Here is a 23459-nt window from a genome sequence, read left to right as displayed (position 1 = left end):
AAATAGAATTCAATTAATATAAATCATATTTAATAGCAATGTTTGGTGCTTATGTAACATCTATGTCAGGTAATAAATTAAGCGTGTTATTAAATCTCTGCAGGCTGGAAACAGCATTCCTTTATCTGTCTTAATATAATCCTTTCATTAGTTCATAGAACTAGAATCCTCCTGGGAATATCAAAAAGTTGTCAGGAGGTCTCTGAATTCTGGGGTTGGTATGTGAATGTCTGTGCTTCAAGACTACAGACTTGACAGTTCCCCATGTGTTGCACAGTGGAGGGGAATGGTGAATGTATTTTTTTCTACCCTAACAGCTTTCTCAAATAAATGAGTTAGGTACATTTTCTCCAGAAGAAGCAAACAAATAGCTCGTTAGTGGAGGTTGAAAACATACATTTTAGGTTGAGTTCTTACTTCTGCCTTCACAAGCAGGAAGACAAGATTTTCTGAATCCTAACTTAATAAGTTCTGTTTTTTAATCCTCATTAGAAATTACATCTCTAAGGATCAATAATTTAATATAAAAATAGCTATTATTTATACTTTTGTGATTTATGTGTGCAGATACTTATACCAAATTGTTGTGGAGGAAGGAAAGTAAGGATAGTCTTAGTTACTTTACAGAGATTTATGATTGTGGATGCTTTAGTACATAAACATTGATGCACACTTATTATAGTTTTTTTCCCTCTTTATTGTCAGTTTGCTATAATTTCTTTATAAAATATTTTCAACTTCTATATTTTAAAAACACATATTGCAGCTGTGATTAAGATTGAGGTAATAAATTATTATGGAAAAATGAAATAAAATTCAGTTGAGTATTTAATGAATTTCCTTGCTCTGATACAAACCTCTGTTACAATAAAATATTGAAAGGGAGATAGATTAGTTTCTGGTTAGTTTCAGATTTAGCGTGCATGGTTGATTGCATAACACTAAATTGTGGTTTTATTAAATCCTCTAAAATCCTGATATTACAACAAAGATGCATTTAATATAAGTGAACAAATCATGATGTCCTAAAGAGAACTGTCCAAAAGTCAGTACCTCCCAGATGTGTAACATGTTCCTTAAGGTCAAAAGCTTGAAGAAAATATGGGAAGATAAGATATGACCTTGAAAACGAAAAATAATGATTGTATGTGATATTAAGTTAACAGTTCTAAGGAAAGAGGGATGAGCATGGGTTTGAGTATCGAGGACTTCATTACAGAAATGTATGAATGTGTGCTTCTGTGTAAGAGTGGTGATTGCATTCATGGATGATTATTTAACACCTTCTCTTACTCAGTTGAGTAAATCCTTCTTGCTCATACTTCATCCTTCCTAATGAACAACAATCCTTTGGAACATTTACTAGATTTGCAGGAACAAGGTTTATCACAATTCTCTATATCCCTTGTTATTATCCAAAATAGGCTGTAAGCTCCTTGAAGGTGGGGACAGCATCTTATTTGTATTTCTAGTACATATAGTAAGATCAGGCACATTGACAAGCACAATTAATGTTTATTGACTAAATAAACAAATATGCTAGATAGGAAACATTCCTGGTGCTCGGGTCTTGGCTTCTGGAGCCAGATAGCCTTGGTTCACAAACTGACTCTTTCACTGTCTGTGGGATATTGGATAAGCACCTTACTTTCTTGTGTCTCAATTTTCCCATCAGTGAAATAAGAAAAATGATAATAACACTATCTCTCTCAAAGTTTAAAAGTATTATTAATATTATAAGAATATTAGAAGAGTTAAATCATGTAATGAATTTAACATAGTGTCTGGTCATTAGGTGAAATAATATGTAAGCTCTTATTTTATTATTATATCCCCACTGCAAAATAAAACAGAAGCATTTGAGGAGAGGGCCTTCAGAGTGTCAGAAATTTTATAGAATATGGTTTTGAGGTGTGATGTAAACTGGGGGGAAGAAGCTAATAGTATATTAACTCTTATCAGAACTTTTAAGAAAAACATTTCCTATTGTTAATATTTCAGGGAATTTATTCCTTAGGTAACTCTAAATCACTTTTTACAAATAGCTGTAAAACAGATGTGTTGTGGGCAGAACCAGCTGTGGATAGGAAAACTTATGGGAGGAAGAGAAAATTGTAAGATGATTAGAAAATTTAAAATATTTAGGTATCTAGACCAACGTCACTAAATGAAATTTGCAAATAGAACCCTATCTAGTGGAAATGTCATACATGTGGATGTTAATTGTGTGAACTCTACAAAGAAATAAAAATAGTGTTAACTTTATACATCTCTATAATTAAAATTTGAAATGGAATTGATCTGCTTTTTAAGTCTTGCAAAATGTTCACAAAACATAAATATATTTTATTGATATATCACTTGATATGCTTTATGAGGTACCTTTTACTAATTGATATAAAGAAATCAGATTGAGGCAAGATCATATCAAGACCACAGATTTGATAAAAGTTAATCTCCAAAAAGATATTCTCTAAATTAAGGGGGTCTTAGACTAATTCATTCTAAGATTAATATGATAATATATTCAGTGGATTGAAAGACTGTTCTTTAACTTGGCTTTCTTATATAACTTCTAAAGAGAGCATCAAACTATAAACTTTAGAGGCTAGGTTAACCCAGGTGTGCAAGCTATCAAACAGGGATTCTAGTTTTCTAGTTTGTTATTCATCGTTAGCCTTTAATATACAAATGCTTAAAAAAGTTTAATCACATTCCAATACATTTTTTCTCTTATGTGTGATATTTTTTTATTTAGTATTTTGTAGCTCTAACTGACCTGGAGACCTGGGACTTTTATCAGTTGTCTTTGAAACTGGTTTTGAATTAAATAAATTTCCTGTACAACTTCAGGGCTACACTGTGTGAGTTTTGAGGTAAGAGGCAAAAATAGTTCTTCCTTACCAGTGTAGCTAACTTCAACTCCTATTTTTTTGCTGTTGTAGTTAGTGATAAATTCAGTTGATAATGTTTATCCTTACCTAAACCCTCTGTTTCTGGAAATCAGTGAATTCCAGTCCTTAGCATTCATAATAAACAGGTTACTGCAAATGACTTCCCCATATGACTTAAATAAGACTCAACCCCACGCCCATCTCCACCCTCATTTACCTATGAGTAGCAGGCACTGAACCTCCGAATTCCTGTTCTTTGTCTCATAAATGATTAGCTGAACTGCTTGTCTTCCCTGATAAATCAGAACAGAATGCTTGCTAACCAAACTTGGATTAAGCCTCTCTCTTACGTGGAGACCCCTGAACCTAAGGGTGCTTCCCAGAAATAGGCTGTTTCATCATAAAATATTCTTAGATCTGCCAGCTGATCACACCAACATTTCACCTAACCACACCCTGTTCTTTCCTTTTTATAAAAGGAAAGAACATTTTTACCAAATTCTTCAGGCTCTATGGACCTTATAGTCAGAGAATTCTCCCTATGCCAAGGGTGCCCTGCCTCACTGCAATAGCCCCTTTCTTCCTTCGCAATAATTCTTTTGAATGAAATTTCTGCATTCCTTTGCCTGAGTTGATATTACAAATAACACATAATGGATTGGTTTAAATAATGAAATTTATTGTCTAATGTTTCTAGAGCCTGGGGTCAGTAGCTTGCCACAATCCTTGAAGTTCCTTACCCTATATCTCTGCATCATGTCAAATGGTAATATCCTCTCTTTTTCTCTTCCATGTTTCCCCTGACTTCCTACTTTGACCTGTGACTTTCTCTTTATACGGCTTCCAGTAGGTCAGATCAAGACCCACCTTGGTCCAGTAAGATTAAGAACATGTCTAAATTGGTATACATAATTCAACCTACCACACTGCCTCCTTAAAAGTTCAGATTTGTTTTTAATTTGACATAGTTTGCTAACGTTAACCTTATGCTTTGAACAACTATTAACTTCTGTATTTCTTCTACTCATAGGTCAAAATATTTCAATTTAGATGAGTACCTGCTTTGTAAACCTTTCCTTTTGATCTAGTTATTTCCTGCATTGTGCAGTATGTGATTTAAACTATAGAATGCAGTCAAATATGTATGCAGTGCTGTGAACAATGATTGCAACCAAAATACTCAGGACATATTGGTTGATGGCATATTGGGGAATAAAAACCATACTTTCTGGCCTCTGATAGAATATGTGAATCTCTGTTTCTCTGGTTCTCGGAGTTCTCATTTGACAATTTTCATGTGACCGATGATACATAGAACACGGTCTAGTAATGTTGAGAGATGAAGAATTTCTATAATATGAATGTTAATCATACTATTGGAAGGAACACACTCCTTTGGAGAATGAGTCTCTAAACAAACAAACAAGCAAGCAAACAAACAAAGCTTCCTGGAGATAAGTAGGTCTCATGGTAACCTAAGCTTGGGAATTGCACATTAAACCATATTCATGGAGATTTGTTATGCATATTAGCATGGGGAAAGCTCTGAGAAATTGTCTCACAAAACAAAAATATTAAAAGCCCTGAGAATTTAAGTTGTTCCACAAAACGTATATATGTTTAATAGGTTCAACTGAACATTTTCTAAATTAATTTGAAAACAGAAGCTTTTTCAAACTTTTATTAAAAATGTTTTTTCACAGATCATTTTTATTCTGTATACTGTTATTTATTTATTCAGTTAATGTACTGAATTGTCTACCATGTAAAGAATTGAAAGAATGTTGTTTTTTTTTTTTTTTTGCTCATGAGCCAGTAATCTGAGGGTACCCTCCAAGTGTCAAATACGGATATTTTTAAGTACCTGCTTCATGGAGCTCTGTATTTTGGTGGCTGTGGAAAAACATCTCATTGATGAGTTAGTCACAGTTAATGAAACCATGAGACATACCCATGGATGGGATACATAGCTATCCAGAGAATACAAAAGGTTCAAAACAATGTGGGACATGATACAGAGAAAGTACTCACATTTGTCATCCTTTCTAAAAAGTAATGTATCTTTCAACATTTTACCAGATATATTAGAAAACTACAGGCAGAGGGAAAGTAAAGCTAATTATACACTTCTTGAGTTATTTATATTGTTGCCTTTCAGAAAATGAAAAATTTTTTAGCTAACATGTTAAAAACTTCGATGAAAGGGAAAATCACCTATTTGTAAACCAAAGATTACAAATCAGTATTGTGTTTTGGTACAACATACATATACATACATTAATCTTGAGAGGTCCTTTGTGTTCACTGAAATGATGGATATATTTCCTGGGTTTCACTTAATCTGGAAGATATCAATGATTATTCATACTCTTTGCATTTGGACTTATTTTATTCATCACAAAGGTAACATTTTTACATATAAATATCTGCTTTTTTAGCAGATACTTTAGGACTGATATGGAAAGGAAAGAAAGATTAAGAGGAAAAATTATACCCAGAAAATGTGTGTATAGAGATAAGCCTCAGACAATGCTAAAATTTAGCCAGGATCATGATTTCCCTGAAAAATACGGTCTGTTATTAAAGTATTAAATAAATACATTTTAAAATTTTGTTTCTATATTTAAACGTAATGTACACTTATAATAGAGAAACTGACATCTTCAGATGTTGAAAAAATATGTAATTCTCCATGTAGAATTAATCAGCTTAATATAATACTATGATTTTTCTATGTGTATTATTGCTTGTTTTATTTAATTTCTCTATCTCTCTTAAGCTGTAACCACCATCTCTGCAGTTTTGTATCATGCTCTTTCACTTTACTTCTGAACATAGGCGTTTTCCCATGTTATCATAAACTCCTCATGAACATCAGTCCATAATCTTCAAGTGGGTATGCAAATTATGAGACGATTGTACCTTTCTAATCAGAAGTAGTTTATTTGCATGTATATATGTTTAAATTTTGAAGTTCTCATATATTGGCTTCAGAGAAAAGTTTACTAGGAAAAATATACAGTCCTTAAATATAGAGTTGGAACTTTCCTGGGGTGAATAGATTAGAGAGGACAAATGAACTCTTATAGATAGTTGCCTTCACATCTAAATGCTGTGTTCCAGTACGAAACTCAATCTTCACTTGTTGCCAGGTATTTTTCTGCTGCTATTTCATTTTATCTCCCTCTTCATGGGAGGGACTGTGTTGTTATTCTTGCAAGTCTGATGTCCAGCCCAGTGCTTGGTACACTGTAGCTCTGTACTCTTGGATGAATGGATGAATGAATGAATGAGAACCTTCCCAGTTTCCTTTCTCTTCTCAGGCAGGATTTGGAACTGCAATATCTGCTGGACAGCTACTTTCATGTTTTTCAATTCATAGTCATTACAGTGTCTTTGTGGTTTTTATTTGTTTTTCTGCCACAGCTCTTTTAGGAAGAAAATTAAAATTAATTTCTCAAAGCCCACTGGGTATGATGTCTATGGAAAGGTTGGGGATTGAAAAATCTGTACAGGACTCTCCCTCTACCACTTTAAATGCCTTTCACTCTTGATGAACTCAGCTTCTTATTAATTCCCATCACTTGTATTTTCTTTTGTTAAGTTGGAATTTTACTTCACCCTGAATAAACACAATAAATAGTCTAGGAAGAGTTAGTAAACCTTAGACGATTGTGAGACAGAGACACAAATGGTATGAAACTGATTTAGTTAAACCAAGGAGAGAAGACCACCCAGTGATTTGTCTGGGGAAAGAAACCTTTTGATTTAGAACTATAGGGAAGAGTATGTCCGGGTGAGTTCTTAAATGTTTGGAGCACTAAGTGTGGATTTGGAGATCACGAAGTATTGCTGCTCTCTTTTAGTGCAGGTGGTTGAAAATACTAAAGGCTGCAGTGTAGCAAAAGCGTGAAGCTGGCAAAAACAATTACCAAAGTCATAAATTGTGACTTCATTCATGCTATTAAGGGTAATACCTTAAGTGAGATCTTGTGCTTTGATTAAAACTAGGAGCGTTAGCTTGCTCGGGTTCTCCAGGGTAGAGCAGCGTCGCTGTTGTATCTGAGGATGGCTTGAACATTGTTGGCTACTTTTGAGGCAGTTGATCACTCCAAAAGGAAATGCTTTTGTTAATTGTTTCCCTTCCTCCCTTTAGTTAAGGTTTTTTTTTTGCTTGTTTGTTTTTCTTTCTACGAATAACCAATTTCCAGCAAAGTATATTTACTTTCATTAATCTTGATTTAATCAGGTTTTTAGAGAAGTTAAAGTGGTTTGATCAAGTTCATACCATCCAGTCACTCTTGATAGAGTGAGCAATTAGAGACAACCAAACCCTGGCAGGTGGTCACAGCACTATTCCTGCTCTCTTGGGAGTACTTGAAAAGTTCTGTTGAAAGGAATTTAAATATTCAAGACTTTTACAATTAAGGGATTTTCCCTTGAGTTTCTAAACCCTCGAAGAGTTAGTGCCAAGACTGCACTGAGGGTAAAATATAGGGCCTGTCAATAAGAGTCATGAAAGGATAAAATTCTCCTTAATAAATAGTTAATAAATAAACCTTTCAACTTCCTCTTAGCCTAGAGGTTGTGAATAACTCCTAGGAGATGTGCCCAATAGTCTTGTTCTTGGGCAAAAGTGTTAGTGACTTAAGTTGCCCTTTCAAATCTTTTTGCTCAATCCCCTCCATTCTTTGTCTAGAGATCTCCAGTTTGTGCTCTCACCTAATTGTAAAGTAATCCCCTCTAGGGTGTTAGTTGATGGCTTTAGGGTGTAACCACTGCTAAGGGTATTTACACTTTAATGGAAGGCTTTAAAAGATCTTAGAGCTTCAGAACTGAAAGCTATACATCTCTTGGTGGAATTTGAGGCAATGTGATAGATTGGGCAGGAGATATTTGAATTCAGAGGAGCCCACAGGGTCCATTCAAATCACAGCTGGAAGTGAAGTGTTCCTACTTAGTAGCTGGCTTTTACTTCCAGAGCGAGGGTGGTGAGGACAGCTCCTGTGGCCTGAATAATAAACTACTCTGTAACTGTTTCATTTTGTTAAAAGCAAAACAAATTCAAGTGTTAACATTTCAAACCTTAACTTCTTTTTCCTTTCCTATTTTCTCCATAGTATCTTGCTTCAGATCTCCTAATAGCTTCATTCTTTCTCTGAGAGTCAGATGTATAACTAGCATTATCTTTAAATTCCAAGTTTCAATTTTTTGTGTGTGTGTCATCTTTTTCATTTCCAGGAATCTTTAAGACTACTAGAATGGATGAGGAAGGTCCTTGAGGCACTTAAGGAAATGACTTCATCAATTGTTTTAAAATTTAGTTACAGACATACAGTGAGTCAGGCACTAAGCTAAGTTTTAAGGATGCAAAGACATATTTGTTACGCTTTCTGCCATACAGTCTTAGAAGTGAAACAAATAAGCAGATTATTATAATCGGTCCAGAAAAAGCTGTAATAGAGTTGTTCACTAAGGGCTGCCAAAGTGCATAAAGAAGGATTACTAACCAGAAGAAGAGATTAGTCAGAAAGATGATGAAGTGTAAACCAGATTTAGAAAGGTAAAAAGGGAAAGAGACTGAGATGTTGTCTCCAGTAGCGAAAAGGCAGCATGTATCAAAGTGATGTATATAATTAGAAACTAAGGACAATGTTAAGAAATTTAGTGGGGCAAAATGTAAGCCATGAATGCAGGAAAGAAGGGTGAAAAATAGGGAGGGGCTCTTGGAGGGCTTTAGTGCCATGCTAAAAAGTGTGAATCCAATATAGAGACAGTGATATCTTTAAGAAAAAGATCAACAAATCTGTATATTAGAAAAATTCTGGGCTCTGTGTGGAGAGTCTTCTAGGCTACACATTAGAATGGGACAGACAAATCTGGAGGTAAGACTTGTAAGGTTGATAAACTGTCACAATAAATCAAGCAATAAATGAGAACTTAAAGATAACTGGGGACATTAAAGAGGGAATTGACTGGAGAGAGATCCTTATGGGGACGATATTTCAGTATACAAAAGAAGGAAAGGATACAGCTGAGCCCTGGATTTTTTGGCTTTGTCAATAAGGGGGCTCCATTTCCCTGAACCAGGGTAAGAGGAATAGATTTTAAGGTAGAAGTTGCTGAATTAAGATTTGGACAAGTTGAGTTCAAAACTCAGATTATTATAGAACACCCAAGGAGAAAATTCCAGTCGACATTCATTTATATCTGTCTGAATCCCAGGAGGAAAATCTTGGCTTTCTGTCCATATATATTTAATTCTCATTCCTTAGCATCTGACTGATGATAGTAGAAGGACCCACTCAGGGAGAATGGGGACTATCATGAGACTGTGACTATAGATTCTAGGCAGACATCAGGAGTTGAAAAGTCAGATGACATTGAGGAGTAATGATGAAGAACAAGAAGTAGCCCAGGAGATATTTCAGTACATAAACAGATGAAAGAGTGTCCAATAGGGATAGCAAAAACAATAGAAAACTGCCATCTCCTTTCTCTTGGTACAGATTCCTCCAGGATCTGGCCACAGCAATGAGTTTAGCAATATCAATTCCTGTTTCTCTTCTTCTTTGACTTATTTCAGTTTATTGGATTGCTGCCTTCATGTCCATACACACTTCTCACTGTGGTACATTTTTCTTCTATGTTTTCCCTCTCTATGACTAACTCACCCTTTTGAATTCTCTTCTAGCTTTTCCATTGTCGTGAAATCTTATCTTACCTCTACATGGACATCTCATCACCTAACATGACTACCAATCACTATTGGGATTGAAACTTTCTCATGGCACTTATCCGCATTACAGTTTGCATCTTATTTATGCACCAGATTTTCCCCACTTGGCAAGACTGCATGATCTTAAAGACTAAGAACCCATTTTCTCAACTTATCTTCTATAGTACACTGCTTTGGAAACAGCAAAACTTAAAAATTAGTGGTTAAATAAATAAATTCTATTATTTACTTACATTAAATAATAGAATTGGAGTCTTTGAATATTCTGGAAGGGGAGAGACAAGGAATCTCAGCTAGGACTAATATGGAAATGTTTATTTATGAAGCATGTAACAGGCAGTTTTGATATATCTAAGCACACATTAGCCAGAAGAGCCTTTCAGTTTTGTACATTCATGATACAGAGGCAGATAGTAGATCCTTAATGCTAAGAGTGTTTATTTTTTAAATTGCTGATACTATATTCTCTATGTTATATTGTCTCCTTTCATCTTTTGTTTTTATAATTTAAAAAATTAATCTTGTGCAGTAAGCATGTAAAATGCAAGTACTGATAAGCACAAAGGATGTTTATTTTTCCCAGCAGTATATGATGCAATACTAGCAGTTTCTCAATGATGTCTTACAAATAATCCTAAACCTTCCCATTTTATTTTAGTATATTAAAAATAAGGCAACCTAGTGAGGCTGTTCACTTAAATAGAATAAGGGTTAAATGATAACTTGACTTATCTTTTAAATGACAAAAAATAAAGAAATTGCAAGACCTTTTCACACATTAGATATGTATTGTCATTTATCATCTAGATATCAGGCTAGCAGTGCGAAGTAATAAAACATATCATCGAAAAATGTGCTATAGGTCTGAATCACTCTTTCATTCCACCTCCCAGCTAACTGTAGTATTAAATCAAACAAGCAGAACATTTCCTTAGGCAGCCATTGCCTTTTAATTTCCTGAAGAACCTTAAAATATCATTCATTACAAGTACTACACATATTTGGTTTTTAAAAGTCTCATAAATCAATAGCAGGCTGACTGTAATAATTATTACAAGTTAGTGCATAATTTTCGTGCTGAAGCCTGCATGCAGAACTTTAGCATATGCAAACGAGGCAATTCAAACTGTGTATAGATATTAATATGAAGAAGCAGGTAACGAGGTGCAGGCTATGAATTATGCATCAGGAGTGGCTGATCTTCAATGAGGAAAATGAATTCAGCATGTAATCTAATTAGTGATGGAAGTCTATTACATCTAACTGCAAAAGCAACCGTCCTTGAAACAAATTTATTTACAGTCCATGTTACCACTTGAAACAACTTTGAAATGATGTGTAAGACAACAGCTTAATTGTAAAAATTTTTTGTTTGTTTCAGTTCTAGACCTGGAAGGCCTCCTAAGAGGACTCAGAGTGTCACCTCCCCAGAGAACTCTCATATCATGCCACATTCTGTCCCTGGCCTCATGTCTCCTGGAATAATCCCACCAACAGGTAAGAGTCTTATTTATCCAATAAATATTAAAAACTCAGCCAATGCCATAGCTTTTATATATACTTATATTGGCATACATATGTATATACATCAATTATACTTTGTACATAGAAAGATAATGTTACTGGTGGCAGTTTCTTTCTAAAGTACATACGCAACCATTTTCTTACTTATCAGAAGTAAGAAGCTTGAATGAACAGAGTGATAGAAATTATTCGAATGAATCTTCTCAGCAATAGCAAACAACAGATTATTATCCCAATTTTGCTGTTATGGAATTGATGCTCAGAGATAGTAAGTGACTTTCTCAAGGTCACTCAGCTAGTCACTGTCATTTGTTATTTAAATTCAGGTCTTCTGATTTTAAACTTATTACTCATTTCATTAGACCTCAGACAGAGAAATGCAGCCATGGAAAAGAGAATTAACTTCATCAAATGGAGACAGTTACCTGGAAATTTCTCCTAATTTTTTCTCAAATTGTAATGTGAATAAATTTTCATCAGAAATACTTGAAGGAAGTCTCATTCCTAGAATATTAAAAGTATATAAGCAAAAGAACAGTCTTGATATAAATGTCAAACCATAAACGACTTTAATAATGCAAAGCATGCAGAAGTAATTCATTTGATTTCTAACACCTGGATGCGTTAATTAATTATTTCATTTACTTACACACATTTCACATTCGCCTAACTCCTATGTTCGGTGGGAACTGGGCCAGATCCATGTGCAAACTGAAAAACACCACATGCCTATACATACACACACACACATGTACATATATGCATGTATAGTACACATGTACATATCTCTCACACACGCACATATGTACATACCATGTCTTTAGGGGAAGATTACTAAGGAGATATATAATTAAAAGCATAATTGCCATGTAACACACTAGGTATAGGGTAGATAATCTGGCATGATGAGAGGAGAGTTTCTTTTTCCCCTTAATTCCCACGTCAATGTCTCCTTTTGTCTACAACACTCATCTTTCTCCTTGCTCTAATGCAATCATAGATTACCTGATTTCACAATATTAATTTGTTTGAAAACTCCTTGAAGGAAAAGACTATTTCTGGCTCACTTTTGTTTTCTCGGCAGCATCTGCAGTTTCAATTTTGTTGTTCATTTAATGTATTATTAACCTTTTATGGTAGGGTTTCAAAAGCTCTTAATCATGGATAATTTAAATTCTTATGTATATTTTTATTTCTCTGCTAATTTTTCAGACAAAAAAATTGAGAAACAGAAAAATGAGATCAGGAAAATGACCTAATTATAGGACTGATATCATCCTTTCTAGTTGTTTCGTTATTCATATTTCTTTATGAACGGAATCCTCTTATCTGAAAATCAAATCCAAAATATGGGATTTAGGAAAGAAATAAGTAATGCTTTGTTATGCCTTTATTACTTATTTTTAATTAAATATTAAAAAATTTCCTGATTTAAAAATTTGGATTTTTTTTATCACATAAATGAGGTAGAACTAAAATATTAACTTTTTATATTTTTTATGGTTGAAAGATTCAAGAAAGCCCTAAGACTCATGCCTTAACCTTTTTCTATAAATTTTGACTTGGCGATGAAAAAATCTGATCATTTAATAATCATTATTCTGAATTTGGTAAGTGTTATTGACTCATACATGTCATTTATCACAATTATTTTATGGGAGAAAGGTATTTTAGACTGTATTCATGTTAAAATAAGTAATTGTGTTTCCAAATTGTCTGCTACATTTAATCTTTTAAGATGAACACAATAAATACTTTATTATCCAAGCAATGATGAAGTAAGATGATGCCAACAAAATAAAAAAATAGCAGCACCATAATTATAATTAACACCACCAAGTAATTTTGGGGTGAGTGGAGTTTCTAAGTTCATATGCCCAAATGAAAATAAAAATATTAAGTTATTTTGATGGACCTCTGTCTAAAATACATTTTTACACTTCCCTGGCATGGAGAACAGAGACTCTAAAGGTAATTTAAACTTGGCTCCTCCTCATGGATGATCATACTTGAAGTAAGATCATTTTACATATTTTATTTTATTGAAATTGCTGTGCCATTCTTAGAAATGCTTTTTTTTTTGTTCTTCTACTGTGTTATGCACTGAGAAACCAGATCTGTAAAGCTTCTAAAGTATTATATTGAAAAAGACCTTAAGCAATTATATTCTAGAGAAGGATGAGAAATGGAGGCTTATCAGGAAAATAGACTAGACACAACTAGACCCACTAAAGTGTGTCTAAGTTTCAGTGCATGATACAGAGCCTGTTGAATGGCTTTACAATAGAGGCTAGGAATATACTCTCGCTTATTTTATTTACACTCAACTTTTAGACATTGTTCCAAAGAAGATATTGTTGACCGAAGTTTGAATGTGGCACATGAATGTCACCATAATATATTTAACATGATTTCTCTTTGTACAAAATTTCTGTAGATGGGTTTCAATTTTAGTAAATATAGTATAAAATCTCCACTCCCTGGGAGCATATTATTTATTCTTTGAAAACAATAATTGGAAACTGTATGGATTTAAAAGGATCTTAGAGCTCTCAAAGAAGTATAAGAACTTTCTCCCAGGGAATACTTAGTGTGTTTGGGAGAATTTAATTGAATATGAAAATATAGACTGTTATGCACCAGGAGGTTATTCTTATTTTCTACTTTAAAAAAAAAAAAATGACATTTTTATCCTTCCTAAGGTTGCAGGTGAAATGGTTAATTCTTCTTAAACAACAATATTAATATTGTTGACATTAAGAAAACTATTTTGATAACATTTCTACCAAGTTTTTGACCAGTGAGTTTAGATTTTTAAAAATTTGTTTCTTGAATCTATAGGTACTATCAGTATATTTTAAAGATTTGAAAATCATATTTCTAAAACAAACAAAACCAGCCAACTAACCAGCAAACAGGCTTCAGGAAACAAATAAGAAACAAACAAAATAAAAAACCCAAATTTCAGATTCCTTCTGAGATATAAATTGTGGCCTATTTATGCATGGTGACCTGTAATTCTGTACTCCAAGTGGTGACATTTGAAAAGTAGAAAAAGATACAAATTTACTTTCCAAAAAGAGAAGATAATTTATTAATTTTAGCCCGTGTATAAAAATCCAGCAATTTGTTCTTAGCCTTTCTTCACCCTTTTTTTTTTTTACCCCCCAACAACTCAGTATTGAAATTAGATAATATTCTTTCTTGGAAGCATCTGTTTACTGAAAAAAAAATATGATTAGTATCTTATGCTTAACAATGTCTTCCCCAACCTTAATAATTTTATGTATTTAGGTGTCTATAATAAAAAAAATAATCTGAGGTTGCTTATGGTGTTTTACTTGTTTATTTTTTTGTTCCTTGTGCTTGTGTGTAACCTTAGAAGGGGGTGTGGGTAGATGGTGATAATTCCCAAAATTTATGGTTGTCACCGGATACTATAGCAACCAGAAGTTGAAGTTAATGAAAGAAAGAAGGCTCTTTGTAGAGTCTCACAACCCAATACCTCCTGCAGTGCCCACTACATTTATTTGGACTGAGCACTTGTCATAAATCATTTTTGATAATAAATACCAGTTTGAATTAAATTCATCCTAGCAACAGAGTTCTAATAACATTCATACTTTTTATAGAATGTCCATTTTACAATTAAGGAAAGGGTTATTTAGAAATTTCCTTCTTCTGCCAGGAGTATAATTTGAATAGAATATTTGGCCAACTTCCTGATTTTATGCTTAGGGCAGAATGCAAGCTGGTTTTGAAATACAAATTTGATGCAAGCATTGTAGAAGTAACTCAGTGAGTCCCAAATATTTGCATTATACATTAAAAGAACAAGTATTCAATACCTAAAAATTTTTTTTTTTCAAATATACTCAAATCAAATAAGTGATTGACTTACACTTTTGCTTCCTGGACATTCTTTTCTCTCACTGCTACCTTGTAGACCTATAATAAATACAAATCCAGGGTAAAGAAAGCAATAGTGCACACATATGATCTATCCTTAAAAAGTTAGTCCTGATAACTTGCCATGTTTTCATTTTGGAAAAAAATTACTAGGTCAGGGCACAATTAATCCAGAGTTAATCCTTTTGAAACATGCTTATTTTCTTTCTAAAGGATTAAAGGGAAAAACTCTCATGTGGATTTTGAATTCAAAAACATATTTTCAAAGTTTGTGTTCTTCATTTTCCTGCTAAATATTACTAAAGAGCAACAGCATCCAGGCTACTTCTTTTTGTAATGTCTGCATTTGTAATATTTAAAACACATTAAACATTTGAACTTCTCAGGAGAAAATTCATAGTTTGGAACTGTGCTTTGCATGTTGAGAATTTTATTATAATAAATGCATTGTATTCCATGGGGAGACTCGTAAGGAAGGATAACTGAAAAATGCACAAATAAAGGCACCACAAATGGATTCAAAATCCTTTCTAATAAATTAAACATAAAAGTCTGCTGAATTGCCTTACTCGAAGAGTAAATATGACATAAAACTATTCAGACCATTTATGTTTATGTAGGGTGTGTGTGTTTCATACATTTATATATAGGGAATATTTGAGGTTTAATCGCTGGACATTTTGAAGGTAGTAAATTTCATCTATAAATATTTAATACATGTTCCTGTTTATATAATATATATTTGAAGAGAAAAATAACGTATATGCCCCCCTCTTTCCTTTTTGGAAGGACAGTCTATATACAGGAATTTGTCATGAAATTTGTTTTTTAAACTTGAATTGAGTAGTATATTAATTTCCCTTGGAGGCTGTAACAATTTACCACAACTTTGGTGGTTTAAAACAATAAAAATTTATTCTATTCCAGTTCTGTAGGCCAGAAGTTCAAAATAGTATCACTGGATCAAAAATCACAGTGTCAGTGCCAGAGACCCGGTTTCAATTCCTGGTGCCTGCCCATGCAAACAAGCAAACAAACAACAAACCAAAATCACAGTGCCAGAAAGGCTGCGCTCCCTCTGGAGACTTAGGAGAGAATCCAGTCCTTGAGTCTTTCAGCTTCTGGTGGCAGTGGCCACGTCACTCCAGTTTCTGCCTCATTCCCCTTTTCTGTGTGCCTGGGAAACTTTCTGCCTCTCTCTTACAAGGTCAATTGTGATTGTGTTTAAGGCTCATTGGTTAATCCAAGACAATCCTCCATCTCAAGATCCTTAACTAAATCACAACTGCAAAGACTCTTTCTCCATGTAAAGTAGCATTTTTAGTTTCCTTGGATTAGGATGTGAACATATTTTGGGGAGGCATTATTAGCCTTCCACAAGCACCCAGCAAATCACCCAGGTCAAGGTATCATGAGGGCACCGAGCACAGACATGGCTCCTGTGAGATTTTGGATAGTTTTGTTCACTGCTGTATTTCAGTACTTAGAACATCGCCTTGAAAACAGCAGATTTTCAAAATAAATATATTTTGAATCACCATGGTTAATATATCATTAATAAAGGGCTTATGAGAGGAATGATTAAGTTTCAGAGTTACAAATCGAAACATTGATATTATAATGCACCTTCTAAAAATCCTATCTGAGCACTCTTAGGCCCAGGGTAATGATTCAGTGCTAGATCCAAGATATGGTGTACAAAGTAAAGTGAAGGCACTGCTTGTTTGTTTCTTTATGTATTTCTAGGTTATGATGGCTACGTTTAAACATTTTATTAAATTACTATCTCCAGATTGATGCTCTGGAGAAGCAAGATTTGTAAGAATAAAATGGTAGCATAGGACACATTCAAAACTGCTGCTTATACATGTGTATTTGTGTGTGTGTGTATATATATAATATACTCAAATTTGTATACATATATGTATATGTATATCCACACATCCACATATGATATATTGTCTTATGCACTATATTATCATATATTCCTCAAGTATTATAATTTTCATTGTACCCAGCATTGAGATAAAGTAATTTAGTATATATAAATTTAATTGAATGCAAATACAACTTTTGGTATGAGGAAATGTATAATATGTATAATATATATATAAATTTATCTCTTTGTTCATGTGTCGTATACATTATAGTTGAGTATTTCATTTAAGTCATAATATGGCCTGGGTCTGTTACTAGCATAAAAATCCATAAAAAAATTTTTCAAACAGAGCAAAGAATCTGTTATTTTTAGACTTAATTAAATAACCATATATTACTAGGCTTCTGGACCGACCTCTCATCTACTTAATTTAGAAGAAAATTACAGTCCTTTCTGCCCTAATTGATTTCTGTCTTCCAAGTTTCTGTTGAGTTCTTTAGTTTCATATGCCTAGACTGGACTCCATTAAGAGTTTTAATCTATTTACATTTCTCCCTCAGTAGATTTGCAATAATGAAGTTGCTAAGATCTTTAAATCTTGAATTGACTAATTGCAATGCATTTACCTTTTTTTAGTAATACAATGCTTCCTTCGACAGAAGTTTATTTACGTTAAGAAATGAAAATCAAATTTTAAGAGTCAACTTTTGATTATGATTGTGAATGGTGTGTAGATTAGATGGAATTGAGAGGATTATTGATTTATTTGTGAGGTTCTCAGATGGTGTTTTAACCCCAGGGCACCACATATTATTGCCTTTCATTACTCATACCAGTGGGAGGTGCCATATTATCCTGTTTCTGTCTTGTCCAAGAAACGTGAGAAATATAAATCTTCAGGGAGGATAACCCATTCTTCTGTAGATATAGCTAATAGTCCTAGAAGATGTTGTTAGAACAGAAGTTATGCAAAGTGAGATAACTATGATTTGTTTAGTCTCCTTCTCTGTCTTTGATAGACGTTCCACTTTGAGGCAACTTCAAAGTTTCAATTGCTTCAGTTAATGATGTGCTGCAAGTATATTATTCAGATATTTAACCATATCATGGTGAACTTCATATTTACACCATTTCTTTGGGGATAAATGTCATAACTTTATTCTATTCTTTGTAAAGAAGTAGAATTGTTAATTGAAGTGGTTGACAGAATAAAACATTTCTAGAGGCATTGGCAAAGGCCAGAAACAAGTTTCATTTAGTTTCCAAAAATATTTATTTTCCTAGTCATGAATGAACTTTAGACATAATTTGAAAACATTCTGCATGAAAATCACCGAAGAATTTTTTTTTTCTTTTTTGCTATGAAATCATATAAACCAACAGAGTGGCACAACTTATGAAAGTGCTAATATAGACCTATAGCTCATGGATAGCAATATCATATCCAGATTTAGAGAAACAACAATCTTTTACTCACTACTTTAGAGGATATCTGAGATGTTATGTTCAGTTATAGGCACCACAATTTTCCTTTTCTTTTTTTTTTTTTAACATGGGCGCACCGGGAATCGAACCCGGGTCCTCTGGCATGGCAGGCAAGCATTCTTGCCTGCTGAGCCACCATGGCCTGCCTGGCACCACAATTTTTAGTCAGATATTGACAAACTAGTAAGCACTAAGAGAGCAAATAGGGATTAGGAAATGATGATGATGTTTAGGCTTAAGAAGACGCATAGAAAACCTGAAAGTGGATGATAGAGTAGATGCGCATTGTATTCTTCAAAGAAGAGAAATCTAGCAGACTGATTGATGCAATAGAGTGATAGTTAAAAAAAGAATTTTCTTCCTCCCTTCAGTCATCCACTCCCTCTCTTTGTAATTACTGTTTTTAAGGAAAGTAAATTTGCACTGGGGAAAAAGGGAAGTTGTTCCCCTCTAATTTTAAAATTTGATTATTCTTTTTTATTTTAGCTTGAATTATTCTCCCAAACTTAACCGGGTACCTTTCTAGCTAAAGGATATTCTTCAGGGTTCTATGCTTTGTATTATCTTGTAGCTTAAGAGAAATTATTGTGGTAATGTATACACAACACAACACTTCTCATTTTAACGACTTTCAAGTACACGATTCAGTGGTGTTAGTCACACTACTGCCATGCATTATGAGCATGTTGCCATCATCCCGGCAGAAACTCTACCTACCCCCACCCTCCGCCCTGAAACTCTATAATCCTGACACTTTATAATCTTAGATAGATTTTCATATCCTGGGTATTTCTTATCAGTGAGATCCTAAGATATTTGTCCTGTGTATTTGACTTATTTCACTCAACAAGTTGTCTTCACAGTTTATGTTTTAGCGTGTATCAAATCGTCATTCTTTTTATGGCTATATAATATCCCATTGTATTGACCACATTTTGTTTATCCATTCATACGTTGATACTTTAGGTTACTTCAACCTTTTGGTTTTTGCGAATAAGGCTACCGTGAGCATTGCTGTACAGGTATCTGTTTGAGTTCCTGCTTTCAATTATTTTGGGTATATGCCTAGAAGTGGGATTGCCAGGTCAGACCGTGACTCTATGTTTAACTTTGTGAAGAACTGTCACAGTCTTTTCCCTCTTGTGGTCTTTGGAATAGCTTTTTAAAACCACGTTTGAAGTGAATACTTTACATATTTTGGCTATCATATTGCTTGTTATGCTGCTTTCCACAACATTGAAATCGTTAATTCATGGTTAAAATGGTGACTATTTGGTAATCTAGCAAACACTTTTATATGTTTGTTTGCAATTTAAATGATTTTTCAATTGCTTTTTCCCCTTTGTTCCCTCCATTTTTTTTTCATGAAACCTTTCTAATTTTGAGCACCCCCAAAGGAGACCATGTTTATAGAATTAATAGATAGGAGAAAATGGCAATCATCTAATCTAATATAAAAGAATACTTATGGTTCTGGTAGGATTTATATTTAGAGGTGGGAAAAATAGTTATTATTTTAACCAGTAAAAATCATCAGAAGTGATAGTAGAAAACCGTAACATTTTAAATGGATTAAATGAAAGACCTTGATGTTTACTATAAATTAATTTGACTTTCCAATTAAAAAAAGAAAACAAAGTCCCTGAGAAAGGAGTCAATTCCTGAACGTCATAGGAAACTTCTGGTCACACCACTTCTTAATGTATGATAAGTGAACCCTCAGTCTCTCTGATCCTTTATGTCCCTCATCTGTAAAAGGCCTAATTATTATGTCCAGATTATTTTTCCCATTGAGCACCTGTGAATGTCAAATGAGACCAGTTATACCAGCACTTTTTAAACTATAAAGCTTAGAGAAAGTTAAAATGTTAATATTATTAGTCAAGAAGCTGATCTCAGTGGTATTGATTATCATTGCTGACTTTCTCTGCTCAAATCAACTCTAAGATTTAAAATAACTTTTATTTTTATGCATAGCTTAGATATAGGGCATCTGAACTCGATAAATTATTAGAATTCATATAAATATGCTCTACAGATATTCCTTGCAGTGGTAGTTTTAAAAATTTTAAATTTGATTATCACAAGTTTATTTTTCAGGATTTAAGGACAAGGAATCATTTTTATGGACTGTTGTGTTTGTGGACAAAATAAGCTTTATGAATATGAAATGTCATTGCTACCATTATAATATATGTTCAAACTGTCATAAATAGCTTTTAGAAATATGCACATTACAAATAGTAGTAGTAGTCTTAAAAAATGGAGATTGCATTCAATTGATTATAGCTGTGCGTTGTGCTATTTAATTGTTGGAAATGAATTGACATATCCTGTAAAGTAAACAATGAAGCCAGTTTTCAAAATGATAAAACTGTAACCTAATTCAATAAATTGAATCAGATTACGCAAACACTTTCGCACTTCATTAAGGGAGTAGTCAGTATAATTAATTCGAGCACTTTTATCATGTTCACTTGTTGATATATGGCTGTGGATGTATACAGTAAGACCAAACTCTTTTAAAATCTTCTTTTGAGCTGTTCTGCATTTTAATTAAAGTTACCACAAACCTGATAAACCCTCATGGATTTCATTCTTCTATTTTTGCTAATGTGACAATACTCCGGATAGGTTATATCTCTTCTCTTTAAAGGACATTTACTTTTCAAACAAAATGGCATAATGGCATGGCTCCTAATTTGGAATTGAAAGGTCTGAGTCTCATTCTCTTCCTCACCAGTCGGTAGTGATAAGATTTTCAGTAGCAGTGTCTGGCATCACTTCTTCAAGTGTCAAGCATTGGTACCAAAATGCCATTTTATAGACGATGAGTAAAATTTTATAAAGATGAAACTTGTCCACAGTTTCACTATAATATGCCAGCTTTCAAATTCGTATATTCTGAATTCAGCTTTCTGGATAGGTTCCTACGTCAGACTGTAAAGCACCTGTAAACCACCATCAAAAAGTCTGCATTATCCCCTACCTGAAAAGACTTTGTGAAGGATAAAATGAGCCAATGCATCCCAAAATGACTCGTAAAGTCTTACATAATAAGATATCAAATGATTTTGAGTTCTATTATGCTTTCAAAATGGTCTTTGGCTTGTTTCAAATAGAATATCAATGTATTTATGTCTCTGTTTTAACATATCGGATCTGGGAAGGATGGGTCTTTTCGCATATTCATGACATCAGGTTATAATTTCCTTTTTTTTTTTTTTGTAATTAGTTTTACATCTTCCAATTAGCCCAAATAAAATATTTTTCTCCTGATTCAATCCTCTTCCCGTGTCAATGATTACTTTTTGATTATCATGGGATATGTGATTTTTTAATGATTCATATTTATTCATGAAAGGTATCCTGTATCAAATCCTTTGATAGAATGTCTTTCTATTCAGATAACATCTATTCCATTAGTTTTCATTTAAGAATTACATTTCATTAAGTATGGAGACCATTTTTCTAAATATGTGTTCACTAATGACTTGAGCCTACTTTCTAGGATGTTCTTTTTTTTGGGGGGGGGGGGGGTGCATGGTCCGGGAAGTAAACCCTGGTCTCCCAAATGGAAGGTGAGCATTCTACCACTGAACCACCTGTGCACGCTGCTTTCTAGGATATAAGCATATAACGTAAGCATATGAAACACAGTGTTGAATTTTTAATGATTAAAGGGGGTACTATTACTGTTTATTCTAAAGGGCTATACAAATATAAATGATTATTATGGGTTAGACTTACAAATGTTACGCTAAAGCATTAAGATTTGTTTTAAACATCATGCTCAATATTCAATATTGATGTCAATAAAATGTTTAAACTATTTAGTAAAATATTATTCACTAGAAGTGAATTTTTGGTGTCATTATCTTTCTTATATCATCTAGTTGAAAACTATTTTCTAAATGTGAAAGCTTAAGGTTATAAGTATTTTCAAAACCTTCTCTTCTAGCTGAATACCAGCACTCATCTATTTTAAAAAGTACATCATGCCCCTTGTATTATACGTCAGCTCAACTGTATTGCTGAATAAAATCCTTCTAGGGAGTTATATTTGGGGGAAAATGTTTAAGTAGAATGACATGAGTCTGTGTTGATTCAAGTGAATGTAAATGCAAGTATCTCTAAATTACAAGAAAATTAATCTCTTAATCTTACAGTATAAACAATATTTTGAAATTATTTGCACATGAAATTCATCTCATCTTACTTAACCTTTAAGTTACTTATTGAATAAATGAAATTTATGGATCCCATTCCGAGGAGAATCTGTTGCCATATGACCTGTCCATGTGAGTTGTCTTTTTGATTTATAATGGCAATTGCTTTCCCGGCATGGATTTCATGACATAATAGTATTCTATGAATTTTTGAAATTACAGTGAGCTTCTTATTAATCATCTAAAATAAAATACTGTATGAATCGATGAGAGAGGACTTTTGAAAGGTAGAAATTTTGTAAACATGTCCCTCCCCCAAATCCCAGTATTGTTATTGTAATGAAATGGACAGTTTGGCTTTTTTGATTTTCCTTAAGTCAGTCACGTAAATGGTCAGCATCACCACTCCCATTACCGCCCCATTCCATCATCTCCACAGTAGTCTTCATTTTCCCCGCAATGTGTCGACTGCCCACCCAGACGCTTTGGCCTGGACCACTGTTGCTCTTGGCTTAAATTCAAGGACCTCTATAGCTTTTGTGGTACCAAGACATTAATGTCTCAAATTTCAGGATTATAATTAAACACATATGACATGAACTTCCATTATCTTCCATGTTTCTTTTATCTGTAAGAATTAGAAAGATTTAAAGTAAGATTTTAGCCATAAAATGAATTGAGTATGTGTTTCCAGTTTCTCTTCATAAAGTATTGAAAATACCTTAGGCTATACTCTTTCATGAGTAAATATTTATTCTTATTCGATGTGGACAAAATCTGTCTCTTGAAGTTGCCATTAGCAGCTGCTTCTTTTTTTTTTTACTTAATTACACATAGTTTTCTCCCCAGTGTGACATGAA

General features: G+C 33.5%; 1 protein-coding gene across 2 annotated transcripts in view; it reads left to right on the top strand.

The window, feature by feature from the left end:
- Nucleotides 1-23459, top strand: part of DACH1 (dachshund family transcription factor 1) — a 428125-nt gene that overhangs the window by 171787 nt on the left and 232879 nt on the right. For both annotated transcript variants that reach the window (XM_077158405.1, XM_077158404.1), the window contains exon 2: nt 11015-11130. In XM_077158405.1, the coding sequence (XP_077014520.1) occupies nt 11015-11130 (116 nt within the window). The remainder of the gene's footprint in view (nt 1-11014; nt 11131-23459) is intronic.

This window comes from Tamandua tetradactyla, chromosome 4, assembly GCF_023851605.1.
Source record: "Tamandua tetradactyla isolate mTamTet1 chromosome 4, mTamTet1.pri, whole genome shotgun sequence".
Classification (NCBI taxonomy): Eukaryota; Metazoa; Chordata; class Mammalia; order Pilosa; family Myrmecophagidae; genus Tamandua; species Tamandua tetradactyla.
The sequence above is the reverse complement of the archived record's forward strand: the minus strand, read 5'-3'. Positions and strand labels throughout refer to the sequence as shown.